At 35.4% G+C, this 21,148-nt stretch overlaps 1 protein-coding gene across 5 annotated transcripts in view; it reads left to right on the forward strand.

The window, feature by feature from the left end:
* The window catches only part of DIAPH2 (diaphanous related formin 2), a 1,085,411-nt gene extending 1,066,258 nt beyond the window's left edge, over positions 1-19,153 (forward strand). For all 5 annotated transcript variants that reach the window (XM_072744409.1, XM_072744404.1, XM_072744405.1 and 2 more), the window contains one exon: positions 17,786-19,153. In XM_072744409.1, coding sequence (XP_072600510.1) covers positions 17,786-17,850 — 65 coding nt within the window. In that variant the 3' untranslated portion in view covers positions 17,851-19,153. The remainder of the gene's footprint in view (positions 1-17,785) is intronic.
* The last annotated feature ends 1,995 nt before the right edge of the window (positions 19,154-21,148 follow it).

Consider the following 21,148-nt stretch of genomic DNA (forward strand, 5'->3'; position numbering starts at 1 on the left):
AAAATAAATAAATTATTATAAAAGATTTTCATTGCTTCCCAAGGGCATAAAAATATCCCAGCTCATGATATCTTGTGAAATAAATAAAAATTCTGAACATTGATAAATTCTGATTTCCTAACTGGTCTTTATTAAGTTTTTGTTTTTATAGGCTAATCTGGAAAAGACTTTCATAAACATGTTTGATTCTTTCTCACTGTCCCAAAAGTGACTAAAACATGTCATCATCTCCACAATGAGGCTGTCTAGACTTTTAAAAACATAATAAGATCTTGATGCTGAAATGAAATCTTTACACTGTGACTCTTATAATATCAAATATAAATTTAGTCTGTATCAGGTGCCATTCTGATCCTTTTGCATTATTGCCTCATTTAATCCTTGTAATTATTCTTTTAAGTAGTCTCTAAATATTATTTTCATGTTCACAAATGAGAAAGTTTATGAAAACATAGCTATTAAGTGAAAGAACAAAGATTTGAATTTCTATCTGTAATGTAAAAGTGTGGATAACTATTAGAGATAGAAACCACTTTTTGTTTGGGCACCCTTGACCAATTCTTATTTGTGTATATGTGTGTTTAATGTCTATCAAGAGATTAAAATATGGGCCAAGTAATTCTGTTAATACTCCACAATGTAAGTACGATTATTATCATCACTTTGCAGAAGAGGAAACTGATGCTTAGAAAAATTCATTTTGCAAATACATAAATACATAGGTGCATTCTATTACAAAAACTGTCTAGTAATATGCATTAATAAGCTCAAAGACTACATATACCAGTTAGCTTAATTTTATTCCATCATTATATCTTGCATCAGTACAAATGGTGGTAAGAAAGAGTATAATGCCTTATGCCAAGACTCCTCTCTCCACCCCCACACAATAACCAGGAAAAATAACCCAAAATGCATGTCTTGTTGAAAATGGGTCAGTATTATTTACCATCAAAGGACAAACTTATTTTAATTTCTCATTTATAGGTAACATGTTGCTGCTGCAAAGCAATCTTTAAGTCCATTTGATTTTGCCATTGAATTAAAATTCTATAAAGGCTGTCATGACATACCTCCTTATCTTTCTGAATTTTTACTCATCTTTTTGGAAAAGGACAGTATCTAGGTTTACTTCTTAAGAGTAGAACTTTTAGAATTTTTAATCTAAAATTCATGAAATACTTTTATAAAAAAAGTATGGGGATGGGGTGATGGGCACTGAGGAGGGCACTTGACAGGATGAGAACTGAGTGTTATACTAATGTTGGAATAGAACTAGGTCAGCATATCAGCAACAGAGCACAGGCAGATCATAAACAATTGCCACAGAAAATGACAGAGTATTGTCCATCATATAATCAAAGTTAGAGAAATGGCTGATACCTAATAATCTTAGTCATAGGGATCTATGTCACACATAGAGTAGAAAGGCACAGAGATGACAGATGGTAGGAATGAATTGACCTTGTATCCACATTGTCATTTCAAAGCTACTTTATTTGCACCAACCCACATGGTTGCTCAAACTCTCATCCTTGCCATGTACTCTTGGCCCAGGTCACTGCAATCTGTATATGCCTTAATCAGCTCTTCTCCTGCCACTCTTGATAGTGCTATCTAGTCTTCAACAAAAGAACCTAACTAGATGATTCCAAAGAGCCCCATTTCTGCTGGGTGTTTTTTTCTTCCTGGTTTTTGGGTTGTTTTTTTAAACAGAACAACTGTATTTATAAACAATTCAGGATTGTTTTTTAAATTTAAAATCACGTGTTTATGGAAACAACTATCACTACAAATCTGGCCAATTCAATATATATCCTTTTACTATTTTCTTCCTTTCCTAGAAAAAAAATATTAAATACATATAGGCATTCTGATTCCCCTTTATACATCCATTGCTTTGTTAATCTGTTAAATAGTTCAGGAATGAGAATTCATTTTTTTCTAATCAAAAATTTGCAGCTTTCTATTTCTTCTTGGTAAGATCCCACATATTTTTAAAAACCTAATTGGGATAAAGTTTTCCCTGGCCTCCAACTCCTGCACTCAAGAGATTATGATTTTTCTCTGCTCTGAACTGCCATCATACTTAAACTGTAATAGATGCTATAAAATACACATAGTTTTATGTTATAGCTATTTGTACATTTATCCTTTCCTCTCTAATAACTTATAAGGGTGTCTATTATGGTGCTCTGCAGATAGTGTATGCAGTAAAAATTTGTAGGTGGATGGAAGGAAAGGAAGGAGGGAAGGAGGGGGAAAAGATTTCCTTTCCTTTCTCTATATTAATGGCAAATTATATTCCCTGTTTGTTAAGCACTGTAGTAGAAGGTGAATTGAAGGGTCGGTTCCTGATTCATTGCTAATAATTGGATGATTACTTAATCAACAGACATTTTTTAAGAAATTGCTATCTGTAAAGACATTTTTTGAGAAATTGCTATGTGTAAAACACTATGAAAGACACCTGAGCAGCTGTGTTATCATTTGTTTGGTCTATATTGGTTTATCCTTCAATGTAAGTTTCACATATATGATTTTCTTGGGGATTTTTCCAATTACTTTCTTTTTTTTTTTTTATTTCTAATTAATTTTTATTGGTGTTCAATTTACCAACATACAGAAAAACACCCAGTGCTCATCCCGTCAAGTGTCCACCTCAGTGCCCGTCACCCATTCCCCTCCAACACCCGCCCTCCTCCCCCCTTCCACCACCCCTAGTTCGTTTCCCCGAGTTAGGAGTCTTTATGTTCTGTCTCCCTTCCTGATATTTCCCAACATTTCTTCTCCCTTCCTTTATATTCCCTTTCACTATTATTTATATTCCCCAAATGAATGAGAACATACACTGCTTGTCCTTCTCCGATTGACTTATTTCACTCAGCATAATACCCTCCAATTACTTTCTAACACTAGTCATATTTTTATATGTTGCCTTTCTCCATATTTTTCCAGATATATAGGCATCATTATCAGATTTTCAACCTCATAGAAAGAAAATGTGTCTTAGAGTCTAATTGTATATCCTAGTAAAGAAGCAAGCATAATGCATAGCTAATGTACTAAACCAAGGACATTAAAAAAATCTATTCACTAGGTTTGACACTGAGCCCAAAGATAATCAATAGCAAGGTCTGTGGCACTTGAAATACTGAACAATACACTGATTTTTTTTCTGAGCCACATTTTTGTAAAATCCTTTGAAATACTCAAGTTATCAGTTATGTAAATGCTAGTCATTTAAAATTCCAAGGAGATTGGTATATATGTTATGAAAATACCACATTTATGGAAGACTCCTAACTCTGGGAAACGAACTAGGGGTGGTGGAAGGGGAGGAGGGCGGGAGGTTGGGCGACTGGGTGGCGGGTACTGAGGGGGGCACTTGACAGGATGAGCACTGGGTGTTATCTGTATGTTGGCAAATTGAACACCAATAAAAAAAATTTATTATTAAAAAAAAAGAAAATACCATGTTTATGATAGGTAAAAGTAAGTATTGCATAGTTCCCACATTTGTAGCTTAACGTGGACTAAGTTTTTAATGCCTTGAAATAATATTATTGTACTCAGTGGTTTTACTTTTATCACACACTTCAATCTTTCTAAAGTTGCTATAATTGAATTTGCTTGATAATGTACCTTTATATTACTATAAGACTTGATAGTTTGCAAAATATGAAGTTCATAATAGAGATAGAGAATAGAGTTACTACCTGGCAGGGAGGATAAGAAGAAAGTGAAATATAGAAAAGTGATTTAATCTCACTACTGCAGTATTGTAAAATATAATTTGTTTTTCCCCTAGCACAGCAGAGTTTCATGGTGATAACTACTGAATTAATAAATCCATTGCAACTATTCAGACTTTTCCTTTAATAACATAATGAATGCTGAGCATTAAGAAGAGAAAAGGAGACATATTCTTTGTACAGATGTTACCCCTCACAGATCTATATCCCTAAGCATAGGAAAAATACCAACATCATACCCTGAGCAATAGCAAAATGAAAATCATTTGTTGGGAAATATCAGGAAGGGAGACAGAACATAAAGACTCCTAACTCGGGGAAACGAACTAGGGGTGGTGGAAGGGGGGAGGAGGGCGGGTGTTGGAGGGGAATGGGTGACGGGCACTGAGGTGGACACTTGACGGGATGAGCACTGGGTGTTTTTCTGTATGTTGGTAAATTGAACACCAATAAAAATTAATATAAAAAAAAAAAAAGAAAATCATTTGTGCATCTCAATTAGAATCACTGTATTTCCCACACAAAAACACACTATTTCCTGGAACACATTTGCTTATTTTCCAATTGGAAAGACATTTAAGGGTCTATTTTGTTATCATTACATATGCTTAACTCCAATTATATTTAATGGGAGTTGTGTAACTATAGTCACAGTAGCCTCTGAACTACTTTAATATTATTGCTTTTCATTACCATTCTCATTAAAATAGCTTTTCATCTCTTCTCACAAAATTGACTACCACAGTATTCTGGGTTTCTCTTTTCTTTGCATGCATTTATTTGCATGTGGTGAAGGATATAGATTACACGACATGATCTGATTCTAGCTTTAAGAACATTATGATGTCATTGAGATTAGAATAGGGCTAGAACTCTTTAATTTTTAAGTAGAGGCAATTTATTGGCTTCTAGACATCTATTTTTGCACAGTGACCTATATATACAATTTTGCTGGGATAAACTAAATTGTTATAGTTTAATACCAGTGGTATCTGGTAGAAGCCAAATTTTTAAAATATAACATATATGAGAAAATTAGGTTTACAAAACTTGAAGCACTAGACTTTATCAACAGCCAACAAAACTATATCCTTAATTCCAATTCAAAATTTTGACAAGGCAAAAATAATAATAGGCATATTAGAAGATCTTTTATATAATTGGTTTTGCTCTTTTCCTTAGTGCTGGCCTATACTGTATTTCCAGAAGCAAAGTGGTCAGCTGGATCAGAAAGACAGAGAAAGAGGTTTGCTAAGTCTTTAGGAAAATGAGGAACCCGAGGAGAACTCTTAAAAACATCAGTAGGGACTTTAGAGTCACTTGACTCATTGACACTCAACAAATAGACATCTGCCTATCCTTACTAAGATAGCCTAGTTAGTACTCATTGGGTTTATTTTTAAAGCTGTGTTGTTTTCAAGATGTATGATTATAAGATGATACAGAGTTCTAAAATGTTTCCTAAAAATACATAGTTGAAAAGAAAATATAAATTATGGAAGATTATCTCTACCAGATATTAAAATATACTACGAATGAAATCAGAAGCTATTCCACAAAAATAGTTTGAAAGATGTTTAGGTCAATGGAACAGAAATATACACTAGTATAGATAATTTAACATATGAAAAGAGGTATCATGAATCAGTGTAGAAATTCTGATTACTCAACAAAGGGTGCTGGAAAACCCATTTTCTCTCTGCAAGAATAAAAAAAAAAACAACAAATCAATGTGGAAACTTTCCTGACATTGTACAACAAAATAAATTATAGATTATTTAAATAGATAAATGTGGAAAAAAAAACAAACCTTACAAAACAAGATGAGACAGTTGAATGTTAATCAGGTGTTTCTGGCTAGAGAAAAGCTTTCTAAACTTAAAAGTAAAGGAACAGATCACAGTGTAAAAGATCAATAGATTTAGCTACATAAAAAGAATAAAAATGAGTTCCAGTCTGAGATGGTGTTGTTCAAAAACCCTGAACTACCTCCTGCACAGACACACTGAATCTACATAATTACATATAAAGCAATTCCTACTGAAGAACTGAAGGCTGACTGAACAACCTGTGCACAACAAAAGATAAAGGGACCACATAGAGAGATGGAGTAATGGTAATCATGAGAACCCCACCCCTGATGCTGCAAACTGCAGTGGGGAGGGATAGTACTGAGGGACTGGGAGAGGATTCCTCCACCCTAGGGCAGAGAACAAAAGCTGCAGTTTAAAAAAGGAAAGTAAAGCATAAAGGAGCCAGACCTAGAGCATCTGCCAAATGGCAGGGAAGCTGCTAGAATTCTCTCTAGGGTCAGAGTTGCTGGCAAGTGCCATTGTTTACATTTCCTCTCCACTTTGATAGTACAGACAGTAGCACGGTCCAGGTGCCCTAGCCAGCCTCCCACCTCAGTGAGTCCTGTGCCACTAGCCCTCATTAGCCCCAGCCATACTCCCAAGGTGGTCTCAGTGAAGCACATCTGGGAAACCAAAGGCCTGCATCCAGTTCAGCTCCAGAGGACTCACCAGGGTACCCCATGCATGGAGCATATGAGGACATCCTAGCCAGGGACCCTCCCTGTCCCACCGCATTCATTGCACTAAGACATCCTGGCCTTTGCCCACCTAAGCTCCACCCATCCCACCAGGGCACACCCTGCATGGAGCATCCCAGAACCAGAACCACCTAGCTCATTCCCTCCTCAGCTCCTGCTGTCTAGCCGGGGAGCCTCCTAGACAGAACTTCTCAGTACCTCCTGGCTCATGCCTGCTTCTGCTCCAGTCATCTTGCCAGGGTGCCCCCTAAGAGGAATACCCCAGGAGCCCCAGCTTGCACTTGCTTTGGCTCCAGCTCTCCCACCAAGATGTGCTCTGTGTAGAGAGCTTTGGAACCCCGAGCCCACTTCAGCTCCAACCATCCCACTAGGGTGGCCCCAGTGCAGTGCCTCAGGACCCCCAATCAGTGCCTGCTACAGCTCCAGCCAACCAACTAAAGCAAAGGACACACAGAGATGCTCCTACACAAGGCCCTTCCTTTAAGACTAAGATACATAGCTGTTCTATGTAATTCATAGAAACAAAGGCAGGAAGTTTAACAAAACGAGAAGACAGAGGAATATACTACAAATGAAAGAACAAGACAAAACGTCAAAAAAATAACTACATGAAATGGAGCTAAGCAGTCTACCTAATAAAGAGTTCAAAGCAATGGTCCTAAAGATGCTCACTGGACTTGAGAGAAGAGTAGATGAACTCAGTGAGAACTTCAACAAAAAAGAAAATATAAAAAAGAACTAATCAGAGTTGAAGAATATAATAAATGAAAAACACACTAGAGGGAATGCACAGCTGATTGGAGTATGCAGAAGAAGAGCTCAGTGATCTGGAAGACAGGGTAATAGAAAGCACCCAAACTGACAGCAAAAATTAAAAATAATTTTAAAAAATTAGTACAGGTTAAGGGAACTCTGTGACAGCATTAAGTGTACAAACAGTCACATTATAGGGGTCCTAGAGGGAGATTAAAGGAATAAAAGGGGCAGAAAGCTTATTTGAAAAATTAATAGCTGAAAACTTCCCTACCTGGGGAAGGAAACACATCCAGGTCCAAAAATCACAGAGAAACCCCCAAACAAGATGAACCCAAGGATCTCCACACCAAGACATATAATAATTAGAACATCGAAGATTCAAGCTAAAGAGAGAATCATAAAATCAGCAAGAAAAAGCAACTAATTCATATAAAGGAAATCCCATATGGCTTTCAGATGATTTTTCAGCAGAAACTCTGCAGTCCAGAAGAAAATGATATGATATTCAAAACGCTGAAAGGAAAAAACCTACAGCCACAAATGCTCTACCTGGCAAGGTTATCATTCACAATTGAAGGAGAGATAGTTTCTCAGACAAACAAAACTGAGACTTCATCACCACTAAATTGGCTTTTACAAGAAATGTTAAAGGGACTTCTTTAAGAGGAAAGGAAAAGGCCATAATTAGAAAAAAAATTATGAAAGGAAAAAATTTCACAAGTAAAAGCAAACATAAAGGTAGTAGATCAGTCACTTAAAAAGCTAGTATAAAGGCTAAAAGATAAAAGTAGTAAAATTAATTTTATCTAAAAACTAGTTAAAGGACTCACAAGTAAAAAGATATAAAATATGACTTATACAGAAAACATGGAGGGGAAATAAAAATATAGTGCTTTTAGATGGTGTTTGAGCTTAAGCAACCAACAACTTAACATAGACTGCTTTATACTTAAGATCTTATAAATGAACCTCATGATAGCCAAAAAGCTATAATAGGTATGAAAAAGAGAAAGAGAGAGAGAAATCCAAGCATAAGACTATAGAAAGTCATCAATCACAAGGAAAGAGAGCAAGAAAAGAAAGGAACAGAGAAGAAATTCAAAAATAATCAGTCAACAATTAACAGAAGGTCAGTAGTACATACCTATCTATAATTACTTTAAATATTAATGATCTGAATGCTCCAATCAAAAGACATAGGGTAAAATAATGGATACAAAACCCCCACTTATTTATATGCTACCTACAAAAGATTCACTTCAGACCTAAAGACACATACAGACTGAAAGTGAAGGGATAGAGAAAGATCTTTCATGCAAATGAAAGCCAAAAAATGGAGTAGTAATACTTATATCAGAAAAAATAGAATTTGAGGACATCTTGGTGGCTCAGTGGTTGAGCATTTGCCTTTGACTCAGGGTGTGATCCCGGGGTTCCAGGATCAAGTCCTGCATCGGGCTTCCTGCATGGAGCCTGCTTATCCCTCTGCCTGTGACTGCCTCTCTCTCTGTGTTTCTCATGAATAAATAAATAAAATCTTTTTAAAAAGAAAAAAATAGAATTTAAAACAAGGACTATAAGAAGAGACAAAGATGGACATTACATAATGGTAAAGAGGTCAATCCAACAAGAGGATATAACAATTGTAAATATCAGTACACCCAACATAGGAACACTGATGTACATAAAGCAACTATTAACAAAAAAAAAAAAAAGAAGAAGAAAAAGAAGTAGAAAAAAGAAAGAAAGAAAAAAAAACAACTATTAACAGACATAAAGGGAGAAATTGAAAGTAATTTAATAATAGTAGGGGACTTAAACCCCTCATTTACACCAATGGATAGATCATCCAGACAGAAAATCAAAAAGGGAAGAGTAGCTTTGAACAACATATTAGACCAGATGTAATTATCAGATACATACAAAACATTCCATCCAAAAACAGCAGAATACACATTCCTTTTGAGTGTACATGGAACATTCTCCAGGATAGATCACATTTTAGGCCATAAAACAAGTCTTAATAAATTTAAGAATATTTGAATGATATCAAGGGTCTTTTCTGACCATAATATATGAAACTGGAAATGAATTACAATAAAAAAACTGGAAAATACTCAAACTCATGGAACTAAACAACATGCTACTAAATAACCAATGTGTCAACCAAGAAATCTAGGAGAAAAATTTTTAAAATACATGGAAACAAATGAGAATGAAAACACAACAGTTCAAAATATTTTGGACACACCTAAAGTAATTCTAAGAGGGAAGTTTACAGCAATACAAATCTACATCAAAAATAAGAAAGATCTCAAATAAATAATCTAACCTTATACCTAATGGAAATAGAGAAGAAAGAACAAACAACCTAAACTTAGTAGAAGGAAGAAAAATAATAAAATTAGAGTGTAAATAAATGAAATATAGACCAAAAAAATGAAAAGATTAATGAAACCAAGAGCTGTTCTTTGAAAAGATAAAAAAGATTGATAAACCTTTAGCCAGACACATCAAGAACAAAGATAAAGGACTCAAATAAAATCAGAAATGAAAGAGAAGTGACAACCAACAGTACAGAAATACAAAGGATTATAAGGGACTACTACAAAAAATTATATGCCAACAAATGGGACACTCCAGAAAAAATGGATAAATTCCTAGAAACATACAATCTTCTGAAACTGAATGAGGGAGAAATAGAAAATCTGAACAGACTGATAATGAAAAGAAATTATTAATTAAAAAGAGGTGCAACACAAAAGTCCAGGACCAGATGTCTTTACAGGTGAATTCTATCAAACATTTAAAGAAGAGTTAATACCTATTCTTCTCAAACTATTACAAAAAATAAAAGAGGAAGGAAAGCTTCCAAATGTATTCTTCAAGGCCAGCATTACCCTTACCCCAAAACCTGACAAAGACACTGCAAAAAGACTTACAGGCTAATACTTCTGATGAATGTAGATTCAAAAGTCCTCAATGAAATACTAGAAAATCAAATTCAACAATATATTTAAAAAATTATTTTCCATTTTCAAGCAGGATTTATCTAGTGATGCAAGAATGGTTCAATATCTACAAATCAATCAATGGTAATATATCACATTAATAAGAGAAAGAATAAAGACCATATGATTATTTCAAGAGATGCAGAAAAAGCATTTAACAAAATTCAACAAATGTTCATGATAAAAATATTTTTTTGAGATACAAAAAAGCAGGTTTAGAGGGAACACAGATCAGCATAATAAAGGCCATATCTGAAAAACCCATAACAAACATCATACCCTATGGTGAAAACCTGAAAGCTTTTCCGTTCATATTAGAAACAAGACAAGGGTGTCTACTGTGGTCACTTACATTCAACATACTACTAGAAGTCCTAGCTGTAGCAATCATACAAGAAAAAGAATTAAAATGCTTCCAAATTGATAAGGTATAAGTAAAACTATCATTATTTGAAGGTGACATGTTACTATACGTATAAACAATTCTATAGACTCCACCAGAAAACTATTAAATAAATAAATTTGGTGAATCTGCAGGATACAAAATTAATATATAGAAATCTATTGCATTTCTTTTTTAAAGATTTATTATTTATTGTGGAGAGAATCTTTAAGCAGACTCCTTGCTGAGTGGTTAGCCTGACTTGGAGCTCAATTGCACCACCCATGGGGTCATGACCTGAGCTGAAACTGAATCAGACATTCAAAAAACAGAGCCACCCAGGTGGTGTTATTGCTGTAACTAACAAAGTAGCAGAAAGAAAAATTAAGGAAACAATCCCATTTACAACTGCACCAGACAGAACACTGAGGAATAAATTTAACCAAAGTGAAACACCTGTATTTTGAAAACTATAAAACACTGATGAAAGAAATTGAAGGCAACACAAACAAATGGAAGATAGTCTATGATCATGGATTGAGATAACCAATTTTATCAAAATGTTGAGAGAAGCCCTGGTGGCTCAGTGGTTTAAAACCACCTTCAGCCCGGGGTGTGATCCTGGAGACCCAGGATCGAGTCTCACGTCAGGCTCCCTGCATGGAGCCTGCTTCTCCCTCTGCCTGTGTCTCTGCCTCTCATTCTCTCTCTCTCTCTCTGTCTCTCATGAATAAATAAATACAATCTTTAAAAAAATTTTTTTAAATGTTGATACTACCCATAGCAATCTGTACATTCAATGTAATCCCTATCAAATAACCAGTAGCATGTTTTCACAGAACTAGAACAAAAAGCACTAGAACAAAAAGCAGAAATAGAAACAGACTCATAAATACAGCAAACAAACTGGTGGTTGCCAGAGCAGAGAGGGATAGGAGATGGGCAAAATAGGGAAAAGTATTAAGAAATATGAACTTCCAGTTATAAAATAAGTCAGGGGGATGAAAAACATAGCATAGGAAATGTAGTCAATAACATTGTAGTAACATTGTATGGTGATAGATTATAACTATACTTATCATGGTGAGCACTGCAGAGTGTATAGAATTGTTGAATCATTGTGTTGTACAGCTGAAACATTTTACATTGTATATCAACTATAATTCAATAATAAAAATTAAAAAGTATAATAAAAAAAGAAACCATGTGTTCCTAAAAACCCACAACACAAACTAAATAAACAGGTAATCAACAACTAAGAAAATAGTTCTGACAAATATTTAAATTGGTTACTATCTTTAATATGTAGATTCCAAAATAAAAACAAAGCAAAACCTAGGACTCCAATGGATTAATGGCCAAGGGGCCTGGCCAGCATTTAAAGGAAGATATATAGATAATAACATATGGAAATTTCCACTTTACAAAGATTTGAAGAAATGCAAAAAGAACAAATTACTTGTTGTAATCACTTTTCATATTAGCACAGTTAAAAAAATTGATACACAATAATGTGTTAACACAGATTCATGTATGGTATATTTATATAAAATAAAAAGATTATGTGGCCATTAAAAATCATGTTTTCAATATCATGTTTCAAGAGTTTAGTGACATGGAAAATTTCTATAATAAAATGTTAAATGAAAATATAGAATACCAAATTGCACATATAGTTTAAGTTCAAGATATATATGTATCGGGAAGCCCAGGTGGCTCAGCAGTTTAGTGCTGCCTTCAGCCCAGGGCCTGATCCTGGAGACCCGGGATTGAGTCCCACATCAGGCTCCCTGCATGGAGCCTGCTTCTCCCACTGGCTGTGGCTCTGCCTCTCTCTCTCTCTCTCTTTCTCCCTCTGTCTGTGTGTCTCTCATGAATAAATAAATAAAATCTGTAAAAAAAAAAAAAAAAAAAGATATATGTATCTTGGGATGCCTGGGTGGCTCAGTCGGTTAAGCATCAACTTTTGTTTTCTGCTCAGGTTATGATCTCAGGGTCATGAAATCAAGCTCAGGGTCATTAGATCAAGCCCCTCACTGGGCTCTCCACTGGGCATGGAGTCTGCTTAAAATTGTCTCTCTACTTCTCCCTTTGCTCCTACCCCCCAGACTTGCACACACATATGTGTGTGTGTGTGTGTGTGTGCTTTCTCTCTCTCTTAAAAAAAATAAGTATTTTAAAGATGCTATCCCTATTCTGATAAGAGTGAAGAGAACAAATCTGGTCAAGTCATGGATCAACTGGCAATCCTCTCCAAGAGACTAGGCCAAAGCCTAAATTAGCTGCCACCTTCCAGTCAATTCTAGTAATGAGAAACTATCAATTTAGGATCCCCAAAATCACAGAGAAAAGCATAAATTAAACAGCTTTGGAATCATGGAACACAAGGGGAAAATATAAGTTTATAGGAGACAATTTTAGTATAACAGTCTAAGATAAATTTTCTTTCATCAGTGTTTGGAAAGCATCTACTCAATAGACATTTTCTGAAGCATCATTAGTTTTCTTGGTTTTCTTAGCCTAAGCCGCATAAACCCAGTCCCTCTGCTTTATTTGTTGGAAATAATGCCTACCCATTGATGGTCGATCTGTCACACCATTGCTTTTGAAGAGCTTTGGAGGAAATAAAGTTCACAGTAAATCTCAAGAGGTTTTCTTTTACTTTGTTTTCTCGCATTAAAATGGGATATTTTGTAATACAATATGCAGTATATACCAAACACATTTATTTTATGTTACCCTGATGGTAAAGTGCATTATGTTAGGTTAACACTGATACATCTACATGCTTATGAATACTAGGGAGGAAACTATTCTTCCATAGACAACAGATAGACTCAATGTGAGGGGAAATGAATAATGGACATGGCCTTTTTATCACAGTTTTTCCATCTCGACATGTCCTACTCATGAATTATACAAGATGTATCCTTGTACCTTTGGCATACACTCACTCTGTTTGAAGATTAATTGTACATTCTCAGGTTACATACCATAGGCTTGAGTACTTTAGTCTGTCTTACATCGTGTTTGGTTAAACTTTATTTGTAATATGCTTAGTCCTCAGTTATTTCACTTGACAAAATTTTCAGTAAGAAGGAAATTAGTGATGTAAATTTAGCTATTGGTCTGAAACTTTGGAATATCCAGATATTTTTTGGATGATGTGCTTTGTACATAGTTGCTAAATGAATGAATGAATGGATTTTAGCTCAATACAGTAAAGGGGTTTAATCCATTTACTATAGGACTCAGTAGGGAAGGTTTTGAGATGAATGTCAAATCAATTTATATTCAGAAAAAGCATAAAGATTATTGCTCTTATGACAGTGCAAAAATCATGACATTGGTTTGAACTGGTTAACTTCATACTCAGAATGCGCAGAAGCATGTTAAAGTTGGGCTATGTATTCATATTCCCTTCGGTGATAGATTAGAATATTGTTTTAGTTTTGATCACCCTTCTTCCATAGAAGGCACATTTTTGTATAACTATGGACTTCTCCAACTTCACATTATGACCAGGTCACTCTCTGTAATATCAGAATCTTTTCACCTTCACATGAGGCATATTTCAAAGACAAGCCTTTGATAATCAAAGAGAATACCTAACTATGGTGGATTTGGAAGGTAAATCTTGGGACTGACATCTCAGGCTTTTACTGCTGCATTAATTATTGGTTAACAAACAGTAGAATTTCTTTTTTTAAGATTTATTTATTTATTCATGAGAGACATAGAGAGAGGCAGAGTCCTAGACAGAGGCAAAAGCAGGCTCCTCACAGGGAGCCTGATGTGGGACTCGATCCCAGGACTCCAGGATCACGCCCTGAGCCGAAGGCAGAGGCTCAACCATTGAGCCACCCAGGTGTCCCAACAGTAGAATTTCTTAATGAATTCTTAGATCATGAGGACAAATTAGACACTGTAGGCTTTCTTATTCACTATCATGTTACCTTATAAATTAAGAAAATGAACGCAGAAAAAGATATGGCAAATCATGTTTCCCCCATCCTCTAATAAAATGTGTTTTCCTGGATCTCATTGCACAGTATCCCCAACAAGTATAAAACAGATAGATGTCCCTCCCCACACTTCTTCCTTTCTTTCATTTCTAAAAAGACAACAGGCAAATCGGAAAGAAAAGCCACTGTTTGTTAACAAAGCCCTCCACATCATCTCAGGTGAGTACATATGTTTTAAACTATTTACTTTTTTTGAGGAGAGGTTCCTATCTTTGCCATCTAAACTATTCTAGTATCAACAGTGTTGAGTGAATAAGACTTGCTATAAAAGTGAATTTGAGGGCACATGGGAGGCTCAGTCTGCTAAGTGTCTGCCTTTGGCTCAGGTCATGATCCTGGGGTCCTGGGATCGAGCCCCACATAGGGCTCCTGTTCAGTGAGGAGCCTGCTTCTCTCTCCCTCTGCCCAGTACCTCCTCCCAGCTCATGGTTTCTCTTATGTGCTCTGTCTCCCATGTGCTCACTCTCTTTCTCTCTCAAATAAATAAATAAATTCTTTTTAAAAAAGTGATTTTGGTTTAATCTGGATCTCCTACAACTCTATAATCATCACATGGGCATCCACTTCCTTCACCTATGTCTCCAAATAGGAAATATGGTCACTCTTGCAATCACCCAAATTACTTTATCACCTCTGATAGCAATAATATGTAACGTTTGCTTTATCATAAATTTAACATTAACTATGTGCCCTGACCTAATGAGGGTCATGCCAGATTTTTACCCATTAGTATTTAATACTATAATTATAGAATTTTTATTTCAAAAAATTCACTGATTCTCAATCTTTAACTCAAAGTAGACATGAATTTGAACATGGAATTTTTTCATCATTAAATTGCAAGCTATTGTGAAAAAAGATGAATATATATATTAATGTCATATAGATTTATAAACATATCATCTTCTAAATTACACTTTCTGCCTAATCCATACAAACCTAGAGTATATGCAGAAAATTGTAATTAGATCACAAAATTCAGATTAGTCATTGTTGCCATTGTTTCTAATGGCATGTTTTCCATAAATAAGGTTGTACATTGACATTTCAAAAATACATAGTAACCTTTTCAGAATTGCTTCCTCTCATAATTATCTCATTGACATAAGGATCAGTTAGGAACCAAAAATACATAGAGAGAAAGAAGGGAGAGAGGAAGGAAATGAATAGTTCTCTGCTGTGCATGCCAAGAACTAAATTTGGGCCCTGAACCAGTGTTTATCCTGCTTTCCAAAACCTTCAATGCCCTTTCCTCAGTTTATTTTCACCTGAAAGTATTTTCTCATACCAAATGCTACCAGTAAGTGAATCCTGATACCACGTCATTTAATGCTGTGAGTCCAGGTTTTTTAATGTGGTATTGTCTTTAGTCCAGTGGGTTGTGAGTGATGATATGGGAAGCCAGTGGCATTCCTGGAGTGAGTGCAATGCCAATTAACCTTAGTGTGTAGGACCACCAAGGCACAAGCCCTTTTTTGAACTGGGACAATCCTCTGAGAATGGTACCATCATTCTTATATCTGGTGGCTTTTAACACTGAATGTTTAAATGCCAGCAAAGCATTGGTAACCAATATATTATAATCTCATTTTAATTGTTTTCTAAGAAGTCCCAAACCAATCTGTATGCAAACTAGTGACATCTAAGTAATAATCCCTTTATTTATTTGTCTGTTTGTTTATTTATTTATTTACTTATTTATTCATGAGAGACACACAGAGAGAGATAGAGGCAGAGACACAGGCAGAGGAAGAAGCAGGCTTCATGCAGGGAACCCGACATGGGACTCGATCCCCAATAAGCCCTTTATCTAGGAATGTTATCTTCACATTTTTTGCTGAATTATAATCGGTATCACAAACTAAATAATGACTTTTTAAAATGGTATCTTTAAAAGGATACCCAAATAATCCTTCACTCAAATCTCTTAATAGAGAAAATGCCTTTCTCATCTCTCAGTGATATTATTGCATTTATAAGGCACTTTAAGCTTAAGGCTGGTTGGCTTGGCGCAGTCATATGTGGTGTTAACAAGGCCAAGGTTATGGAAGCTAGTTAGCTTTGTTCTATGTATTGACCATGGGCTACCAGGAATCAGTGTAGAGACACTGGCACAGAGCGGAAAGGTCCCACAGCAAAACCTCAGTACTTCTCACAGTCCATCCTCCACATAGGACAGACAGGATGTGTTCTTTGGGCATCATCATTTCAGGAAGGATGTGGTTAGTAGCTTGGGAAGCCCCAATATCTACCTCTGAACAAAGCAGTCCTGATATTTAGACATTAACTTTGCATTATAATCCCCCATCATACTACTTATTTGCTGTGTAACCCTCATCATCAAAGCAGAAATAATAGGATAGAGTGAAATAGACACCTCCCAGGGATAGTGAGTGAATTAACAAGTTAACGAGTGTAAAGTGCTAGCATTTATGTAAGTTCTGGTGGTGGTTATTATTTCTAGGGACCCAGTCCCATTTTAAATAGAGAATCTAGGTGTATTATGTCTTTGTCAGAAAGGGCTTTTCACCCACATCAATTGCATTTAAGCTGAGCATAAAACAGAGGTGATAATAACATATTAGTGTTTATCACAATGCAGAGCTGTAAACCTTTTTTCTATTACAGCTAAAACTATTTTGAGCAACTGTCAATGCTTTTAAACTTTGTGTTCCAAGCTTTGTGCCAGCAGTTATCGCTATAGTGATTATTCTTCCTGTGATGGGTGAGGGGAATAGGACCTATTCATTATTCATTCCCATAATGACTATATTATGTATTGGATATATTTGCATCATACAATCAGGCAAAGATTCAGTAGCTGGTTTGATTGGCACATATTGCCATCATTAAAAAGTAAAAATTCTTTTCTGCTTTGCCTACCTGGTGTCCTCTAGAGGTAGCCCATATACGGATAGCAAACTCATGGGTAAAGAAGAAAACTCATGGGGAATTGAAGTGCTTTCCAACAAAAGGCACTGTACAAAGATCCTTTCAATTTGACGTCTCTACCAAGGAATTTTGTTGTCACCTGCAATTTCCAACGGGACTGTGCTTGAGAGAATTCTTCCATTTCTTTCATCATTCTTATTACACTTACCAAGAAAATTTATTTATTGCTGATTGCAGGACTCTTGAACTCAGCCTGGGAGCTGCAGCATGAACTACTCAAATCTGGGCTCCTTGTTACTTATCTACATATTCATTTGAAGTGATTTTCAGGACTATTTGAAAACCTCTCTTGATCCTACATTGTATAATAGCCACTAGCTCATGTGTTTTTGGTTCTTTTTTCTGTCTTACAGATAACAGACGAGTGCCATTGGAAAGGTCACGCTCTCGCCACAATGGAGCTATCTCATCCAAGTGATTCCTGATGCCAAAGAATATGAAAATATTTAAGTAAACAAAATTATACATTTGAGAAGAACAAAACATCCACTCAAGGGAGGGAGAGGAAATAAATGCATTTATGCAAGGATCAAGCTAAGCTGGGTGAAATAACATTGTAAAGCTATTGCAAGATGCCACTCACAATTATGCTAATACAAACACAATTACAAGGATTATAAAAACGTGTTCCATTTTAGTGTAAAGATGTGTATTATTTGTTATTGTGTGTGATGGTAATGATGAAAAGCATAAGAAGTTCAAAAGCATTCAGTCTGTCAAAAAATTACAATGTTAATCAATTTTGGGGGTCACCTCCCCTCAAAAAAAGGAAATGAAAGGCATAGAAAGAAAGAATTATTCAATATCTGCTTTTGATTCCTGTTACATAGAAAAAGAAAAGGCCAATGACAATGTGTGTATTAATGATTTGGAGAGGCACTCTGTAAGAGAAGCCATTTTGGAAACTAAAAAAAATCACTGCTACGACCCCATGAGTTTATTTAGAATCTTATCTCAAGTGAAAGCTGGTGGATTCATTTGCTTTGGCTGAAATTAAACTTATCATTAATCTAGAGTTTCAGCATGATGTTGCAGGCACTTATCATTGCTAAAAATAAACCAGAGTTTAACAGAAGCAGTTAGAGAAAGTGATTTAAACTTCATTTAAAGAGGTATTTTCTATTTATGCACATATATCTACTTTATACAAATACTTCATATCACTATTTTTGACAAAAACCTTACGATTTTAATGTTTATTCTGAGATGAACCTGAAAATTATATTACCTTTACTAAGCTTTTTAAAAGGTAAATATTGATTCCTGTTCTCTGTGGTTTATTTCTTCTATTGCTTCTTTCTCCCATGGCCCCCTTAAAAGCAGGGAATAGAGTTTCTAAAAGACCTGAGAAGAAAAAGATTTCTCTCCACAGGCAGCAGGAAACTTTCTGAAAGGTCAACTGTTTTATTTGCCTTTCTACTCCCCTTTCCAATTCTGCCTTGTAGTCTGAAGAAGAAAAAAAATTATATATATGTATGTGTATATATGTGTATGTGTTTATATCTCCCGCTACAATAATTCCACAACCCAGTGGCCAAGTGAACTTCTCAGTCATCATCATACTTACTTACCTTGTATTAACAAATTAAAATGATGCTGCCAAAACAACCCTGGAGAAAAAAACAGGCTCTATATTTTTCTTAAATAGATGAAGGCATAGAAATTATACTTCACTTGTCTATTACTTTAAGATACACATTGAAATAATGTGGTATAACTTCTCTGGAGTGCAATTTTTTGTATATTTTTATTAGAGTTCAATTTCCCAAAATATAGTATAACATTGAGTGCTCATCCCATCAAGTGCCCCCCTCAGTGCCTGTCACCCAGTCACCCCATCCCCCTGCCCACCTCTCCTTACACTACCCCTGTTTGTTTTCCAGAGTTAGGAGTCTCTCATGTTCTGTCACCCTCACGGATATTTCCCACTCATTTTCTCTCTGGAGTGTAATTTTAAAATTAATCCATGGAGATGATTGTGACTACTGTAAAAAATTTCTTATATGTATATTTCTTATATAGAAAATCCTATTTCTACTTCTCCAAAACACATTATAGACATTCAGAAAGAACAAATGACTGGCTTGGCAAGTCACCATTTGAAATGATGTAAACAAGTGACCAATAATTCACAATCCTCTTTATATAGAGGTATAATGATTCAAACTGCTTGCTTTTCCTCCAGTGCATTCTTACTTGGGTATGATATTTTAAAAATTTCTGAAGCTGCTACAATAGAGAAATCAAAAGGAAGAACAGTATCTGATATTTTACAATTTTAGCCTATCTTAAGACACACACATATGCATACACAAACAAGTTTAGGGGATATATCAATTTCATATACTTTTCCTTAACAACAGAGATATACAAATTCATGTAAATAATTAATGTGTGTATTTTTTACTTCACAAATTCTCTTCTGAAATCTTTGTGATCTGACTTGAGTCTTTTGATAGCCTTTCTGGCTGTAGGAAAACGATATTTTGAAATATTAACCCTGACTAAAATTTAGGGGCATTTGCCATGCTATATTATCAAGATGGTCAGGGAAAAAAAAAGATGGTCGGGATAGAAGTATTGATGTGTATCACCTTTTCCAGTTGTGAACCTGCCTTATTTTTTAGTTTATGGGAAAGAATGAATGAAATACTATTATTGATAAATTATATATTTGTATTTAGAGAAATCCCACATGATTTCCGCAAAGAGTATGGAACCTTTCAGGGTCTTTCATGAGGTTCCAATAATTTGCTTCCCAGATTTATAATGGTCCTGCTTTAGTCATTTGCAGTTTTGTTCGAGATTAAAAATTATCACCAGAAAAAGTACATAGTGACAGTTTTAGTATAGAACCAAATTACACTAAAGTCTTTTGTTAGCTTTATTACTGTCACAGTGAGAAGCACCAATTTATGCAGATTTTCTTCAGAATGATTTTTAAAAATACAAAATCCTTAAAATGTTTACTAGTTGGATTAGTTTCCTCTGGCTGCTATAACAAAGTACCACAAACTTGTTGGCTTAACAAATTAGAAATGTATTCTGTCATGGTCCCTGTTGCAAGATGTCCAAAATAAAGATCTGTGCTCCCTCCAAAGTTTCTGGAGGAAAATCTTCCCTTGCCTCTCCCAGCATGTAGTGATGGCTTTTGGCCTTCTTTGGGGTGTGGCTACATCTGTCTCTAATCACTTTCTCCTCTGTGTATCTAAACTTCCTATGCCTCTCTTATAAGATCCTTTTTCCCAAATAAGGTAACAGTCACAGGTTCTGCAAGTTAGGATGTGGGCATACCTTTTTTGGATTCCCCCTCCCCCGCTGCCAGCCCACTACAGTCTGCCCTCTGGACCCAAAAATTTATATCTGTCCCATGTGCAAAATATATTCACCCTATCTCAACATTCCCAAAAGTCTCAACCTATTACAGCATCAACTCTAAGTCTAAAATTTCATCCAAACATCATCAGTTCAATAGTCCCATCATCTAGATCATCTAAATCAGGTATAGATGAAAATCCTGGGGCATAATTCCTCTCCAAAAGTGAATAAATGAAGCAAAGCAAGTCATCTGCTTCCAAAATACAATGATGGAAGAGGCATAGGGCAATAGTTATAGACATTTCTATTCCAAAACAGGGAAGATGGAAAGTAAAAAGAAGTCACATGACCTGATGACTTTCAAAATTTATCCAGGGAAAAATCCCCTTGGGTTTCTT

Source organism: Vulpes vulpes, chromosome X, assembly GCF_048418805.1.
Source record: "Vulpes vulpes isolate BD-2025 chromosome X, VulVul3, whole genome shotgun sequence".
Lineage (NCBI taxonomy): Eukaryota > Metazoa > Chordata > Mammalia > Carnivora > Canidae > Vulpes > Vulpes vulpes.